Genomic DNA, 6339 nt, shown 5'->3' with positions numbered 1-6339 from the left:
GTCTGCCCAGCCCTATGGGGTGTCCCTGCACACTGGGGGAGGCCCATACCCCCAGTCTCCTTCCCCGTCCGAATTCTACGGGCAACGTAGGCACACTGATTTTGAAGCCCGAAACTATTAAAGCTTTCCATTTTAAAGATGAGGCAACTGAGGCCCAAAGAGGGGCGCTTGGCCGGCTCAGTCGGAAGAGCATACGACTCTTGATCTCAGACTCGTGTGTTTGAGCCCTGTGTTGGGTGTAGAGATTACTTAAATAAAACTTACCAAAAAAAAAGGCTGTGCAGCCAGCTAGTGGCACGGTGGGGAGCAGATCTCACTGCTTCACTGCGGGGCCTCGGTCCCTGGCCTTTGACGCTTGGGGAGACAGCGGGTGCGTCTGCTTTGGGAGACAGGCTCAGGCCTCTTCGGAGACTTCCGGTTTAAGAACCGGGCTTAGGAACCGGGAAGAACCGGGAAGCCCGTGACCGGTGCTCCTGGAGCGGTTGTTCACCGCGAGGGCGGGCGCGGGCTGGGCTCCCCGGGAGCAGGCTCGGAGGGGTAGCTGCTTGGAGTTCACGGTAGTGCTCTCAGGGTCCGCGAGGGGCTGGATGAAGCCCGCAGACGCCCTCGGCTGCGCTAGGAGGGCCCGCACAAAATCATCCCAGGTTGGACGGAAATGGCCAGGCCTTTGGTATCCAGGATCACTCAAGTCCTTGTCTGTGGCTGTCCCCAGGAAGGGCGTGACCTCGGGGGGGCGGGGCCAGGTGACCTCTCGCGGTGGGGCCCGCACTAGTGGGGGACCGGGCGCTGCACACACACTCTACCTCCACGGGGGCCAAATGGGTGTTTAAGACCCCAGGCGCTGAGAAGGTTCCTTTGCCGGGCGGGGGCGGGGCACGTGGACTTCCCGTCAGTGGGAAAACCCGCAGGCCTGCGCCCGCCTGCCCTTCCGGTCTGCGCGCTCGGGCCCTTCCGGTCTGCGCGCTCGGGCCCTTCCGGTCTGCGCGCTCGGGCCCTTCCGGTCTGCGCGCTCGGGCCCTTCCGGTCTGCGCGCTCGGGCCCTTCCGGTCTGCGCCCGCCTGCCCTTCCGGTCTGCGCGCTCGGGCCCTTCCGGTCTGCGCGCTCGGGCCCTTCCGGGGGGCTGGCTGGGAGCAGGGTGTGTAAGAACTCGAAGCCCCAGAGTGCAGGCTGTTAGCGGGAGAGGCCCTGCAAGAGCGTCACCTTTGCCGACGGATTAGTCTCGAGGTGAGGAGGGCGGTGAGGCTGCTGACGTGGGGCGCGGGCACCAGGGGTCCTGCTATGCCCNCCGTCAGACCCTAGGCACCCCAGCCGGAGAGTGAAAATGACCCGGCTCGGGCTCTGAGTACCTGCGGACGGGGCCACTCATTCTTTCGCTCGCAAACCTTTATTGAGCTGTGCGCCCAGAGCTCGTGCGGGACCCCACTGGGGGGACCCGAGTAAGGCGAGGAACAGGGGCAGCTTGAGAGATTCGGGGGTGGGGGTGGATCATACGGGACACAGGGACTCGGAAGAGCAGGGGAGGCGGCGGCAGGTCTCGGGCACCCAGGGGACTGAGTGGGGACGAAGGGCCGGTGGAGCGAAACCGCCTTGGTGGCCCTGGGATTTAGAGTCTGAGCCGGGTGTGGGTGCTCCTGGCACCCTGGGGTTTCAGCACACGGCCACGTTCATGTGGGCTCCGCCTGCTGCGGGGAGTGGTCGCGCTGCCCCTCCTCCAGCCCCCCCTCCCACGTTCCCCCCGGAACCCTGTACCGGTTCTGGAGCTTAAACGCCGCGATAAAAGTCAGCCCTGAGATGAGGACAAAGTCACACCACCCCCTTGGAAAAGTTGAAGCATCCCAGTGAACAGGGCACGACTCGGGGTGCACCACACGTATACGATCTCGTGGGCCCCTCGGAACAGCGCCCACGAGCATCCCACTTCACAGGCGGGTGCGACCCGAGCGCCCAGACAGGGCGTGTGATTTGCCTGAGCTCCCGGAGCCAGCCAGAAGGAGGCTAAGCCAGTGCTCAGATGCAGGCCCGACAGACCCTGAGGCCACTACATTGTCGTGCTGCTCAGCTTCAGAGAAAGTACAGAGCGTATCCTGGGGCCATTGGCAGACAATGAACTTGAAGCCAGTAGCCTGTGAGTGGACAGAGTGGCCAGCGCGTTTAAGCGCCCTGGGCTACGGATGTGTGATGAAATCTTCCCCACCCTCGGCCTCTCCAGGCTTCCCGCCGGGATGGGTTGTCTGGAAAGTTTCAGAACTCAGGGAGCACTCCCTCCCTGCGGTAAAACCACCTCCCCACCCCAGTGATGGGTTTTCACTGCAGAGGGAATAGTAACTCCTGTGTCCAGAAGGAGTCTGATCTGGGGATGACTCTTAAGGTCTTAACACAGGGACCCTTGCATCAGCCCTCCTGCACCCCAGATCCTGTGCTCCTAACCTCCACCTCTGCCGCCAGAATTAACCTGCTAAGCCCTGAGCGTTCTGTGCAAAACCTTCACCGCCCTGTCCATTTGGCACGTGCTTTTTCCCCAAAAGGAGCCAGGGGAGTCCATGTGGCTCTGGACGTGTGTTTTTCTAGTAGGAGCCCTGTAAAGCACAAGTGTGCGTGAGTATGGAACCTGAATAAATTGTATAATCAAGCTCCTCTTAGCTAAGTTTGGTAACATCTGTTTGTGTTAAGTGGAGCCCTTTGGAAATGATCTTTTTTCCCCCCTTCTTTATAAAACAACCTTAATTTTATTTAGATTGTGGAGAAATGGCGCATGGCAATTATTTTTGCTTTCTTCAACAAGATATGTTTAAGTAAATGAGATTCATCTCCAGAATCGAAGCGGGGAAAGAACCTGATTAACAAGATCAGCGCCTATAATCACGTGTAATCACTGTGGGCAAACAGCCCGCGTAGCGGGGCTGGAAAATGCCGCCGTTGGTGGGTTCTGCTTGCCGGCAGACTTCAGCAGATGGGCTGCTAATGTAATTAGGAATCGTTGTGTTAAATGAGCCATTATTTAAATTATCTGCTAATTTTCCTATCTATTAACCTGCTGAAAAAGAGACAGTGATATCTGAGAAATCTCTGGTTGCTAATCGCTAACTAGACGTGTAATCCAGTTCTTCCCTTTAACGCAGCGTTTTACCTTCCTGCAGCGATTAGCAAATGGCTTTCTGTAAGGTCATTGCCCCATGCATCAGCGGAAGATTAAGGAGCGACAGACAGTGGGAGACACGCACAGTCTGTGTGTGGGTTTCAGCTGGTGGTAGAGCGGTCAGGTGATTCATGGTCTTGGAAGGCTCTTAGCTTTCCGGACCACCCTTGCTTTTCTTTTGTTCAGGGTCTCTGAATTTAAGGATATTTGATCTTTGGGGCACATAAGGCAAGGTTTGCATGAGTCAACCTTCTCTTGTTTCTCCCTGCCCTGAGATGCTAGCGGGGGCAAGGCAGTGAGGTAGGAAGGACCCTGTGACTGCAGTGAGCAGCTGGGCCAGTGCTGCCCGGACTTCGGGGAGGTGGCACAGCAGGCTCTCCAGGTGAGGAGCCAGCAGGTGGAGGTCTCAGGCCATCAGATGCTGTGTATTTTGGGTGGAGGGTGCTCCCAGGAGGGTTCACTCCCTGGCACTTGAAGGCCTGCCCTGTGATGCTTGGAGGGTCTTGCTCCTGCAGCTAGAGAATGTACTGGAAGCTCCAGTAAGTACCAGAGCACATGGGTGGACACCAAAAACCTCTGCTGTTGTCTTAACTCTTTTAAATTTTTTTTAACATTTATTTATTTTTGAGAGAGAGAGTGCATGAGCAGGGGAGGGGCAGAGAGAGAGGGAGACAGAGAATCAGAAGCAGGCTCCAGGCTCTGAGCTGTCAGTACAGAGCCCAACACGGGGCTTGAACTCACAAAGTGCGAGATCATGACCTGAGCCGAAGTTAGATATTCAGCTTACTCAACAGACTGACTGAGCCACCCAGGTGCCCCGATCATTTTGATTCTAATGTTGGCTATCCTTGGACCTTTAAGAGGTAAATGCATGGTTATTTTATAGAGCAGCTGGGACCTGAACTGAGCCCACCCTAGCCATTTCTAGAAAAATGCTTTGTGCACACACACCTCAGGAGTTTGACTTCTCGATCTCCCTCCAGCTTCTTGGCAAGTGTGCCTTCTCCCAGGTGTGTTCTTCCCCCTACAGGTCAGCTGATTAGATGCCAGAGGTAGTCATTATGGGAACCATCAAAAAGAGGTGGGAAAATATGTTTCACTTTCAAGCCACTTACAGGCTCATTGAAAGAAAAGATATTTGGAGAAAAGGAAGGCCAGTAAAGACCCAGACAACTAGGAGTAGCCATCAGCTCATGCCAGTGCAAAATGAAGAAAATAAAACCCCACAGAATGTGCCATTTTAAAAATGAGTGAGCTTTGTCTAGGCAGGCCAGGGCATGAGAATAAAGTCCTGAGTGTCCCAAAGGGCACTGCTAAAGGGCACGTCCTGAAGAGCCCATTAGATTCAAATTGCTCTGGAACCAGCCCTTGGCCAGAGGTCCCTTGGGATGTCCTGGAGTTAGGTGGTGCCCACTGAGGACTGACCTCAGTCTTCCCGCCTCCTGCAGAGAATTGCACGTGGCATCAGCACTAGCAGGTATCACTTGCTCACTGAGAGTCTGCACCAGGAGCAGTGAGGCGCAGGCAGGACGTGGAGCCTGCCCAGACACAGGCTCGGGAGTGGTGGGGTGCCTCTTGATCCGGGGCTCTGTCACTGCTCCGCAAAGTGGAGAAAAGCACATTGACGTGAAGACCCTGCCCATTCACATTCGAAACCTATCCAGTTCCCACCCGCCATTGTACAGAATGGTTGTCCTTGCTTCGGGATTGTTTTGTAGAATGGCATCACGAGGGTTTAGCAGGGGCTGCTGGGCCTGGAGAATATTGTTGAAGAAGCACATGCCAAAGGGGAAAGCGTTTGCTTTAGGGGTAGTAGGAGTCTCGTACATTTTCAATCTCGTCTTTTAGAGTAGATGGTCTAAGATCTTTTGCCTTCTTGATATTTTGTGTATTATTGGTTGGCGTGCAATACACACTTGTTTTATAAATGAATAAACAAGCTTCTTTTGCCCAGAGTACGTAGCGACTTGTTCATGTATTTCACAACTTTGTTTATCAAGTGCCTAGTATGTCCTGAGCGCTGTCCATGGTACTGGGTGTGAAGCGATGAATCCCTCCCAGGCCCCTATGCTGGGGTTGTCCCCTGGATGCTGTTGGACTCCATCCAGTGCAGAAATGGTGCACCAGGGGCTGGGACACAGAATTCCTAGGAACGATGTGTAAGGCGTTTCCAAGAGCACAGAGGAGGAAAGTATCTGCAAGGGAGATGAGAAAGGAGGGCCGTGGTGGGAAAACCAGGAAAGTAATGTTTCTGGAGCTTCCAGGTTGGGGACTGGTCAGTAGTGGTCCTTGCTGTTTACAGGCTTGTAGAAGCTTAGCTCACTGATGCCCGGCTGGGCCGGGAGGCACAGGGCAGTAGCTCCAGGGAGTGTGTTTGCTGTTTTTAAGGAGTGACAAAAAATTTGTCCTGTCAATTCCTGCAGTTCTGGACTTTTTTTTTTTTTTTTAAAGATTAATTTATATGCATCTTCAATGTCTCTTGATGGGGCTGAGTGGGGCCCGAGTGGGATGGGGTTAGACCATCAGGGGTATGTGAACTTGAACCCAAGGAGTCAGGAAATGATTTTGCAAATTCAGCATGAAAGATGTCACAGAGGGCAGTGTGAGTGCGTGGAGTGAGGCTAAGAAACCACTACCTTGAGCCTCGGAGGTTCAGCGTGTTGTAGAGCGGATGGGGTAAAAGGTATGGAGCAAGTCCACTAACTTTTTTCCTTTGTGGTTTGGGCTCTTCCCAAAAGGGGAGGTGTGGGGGGAAGTCAGCACACACGGCGTCTGTTTCCAAAATTGTCACATAGAAAAAAGTGTTGGCTTGTTGCTGTCCAGAGACATTACTTGAAACACAATCCACGGTGTTCACCCTGGACATCCGTCCCTTGCCTGACTTTGGGCGGCCTCATCGATTGGGGCAATGTCTCTCCTCCAGTCCTTTGTCCCAGGAACGACCAAGGGGGCCTGCTTTGCCGAGCCATGACTCGGCCTGAATTTTCTTGCAAGCTGGTACCTAGTGAAGTCGCTGGGAAAGAGAGGGTTGTACCAAATGCGCGGACAGTTAGCAGTTGTCTGTGTAGAAGAATGCCGTTTGTCTTCTGGTGCAACTTTCTCTGCTTTCGTGCCCCCTGCCTCTGCAAAGCGGGGCATTGGGTGTCATGATAGAAGTAAGCGCGGGTGTGTGTGAAAGCGCTCCGTTCTGGTAAGATGTGGAG

At 54.5% G+C, this 6339-nt stretch overlaps 1 protein-coding gene across 1 annotated transcript in view; it reads left to right on the top strand.

Moving 5' to 3' along the window:
• Positions 1-1218: 1218 nt before the first annotated feature.
• Positions 1219-6339, top strand: part of BACE2 (beta-secretase 2) — a gene marked incomplete at its 5' end in the record, with an annotated part of 58234 nt that continues 53113 nt past the window's right edge. Inside the window, one exon of the mRNA XM_077778641.1 lies at positions 1219-1224. Within this exon, the coding sequence (XP_077634767.1) occupies positions 1219-1224 (6 nt within the window). The remainder of the gene's footprint in view (positions 1225-6339) is intronic.

This window comes from Crocuta crocuta, unplaced genomic scaffold, assembly GCF_008692635.1.
Source record: "Crocuta crocuta isolate KB4526 unplaced genomic scaffold, BGI_CrCroc_1.0 scaffold931, whole genome shotgun sequence".
Classification (NCBI taxonomy): domain Eukaryota; kingdom Metazoa; phylum Chordata; class Mammalia; order Carnivora; family Hyaenidae; genus Crocuta; species Crocuta crocuta.
The sequence above is the reverse complement of the archived record's forward strand: the minus strand, read 5'-3'. Positions and strand labels throughout refer to the sequence as shown.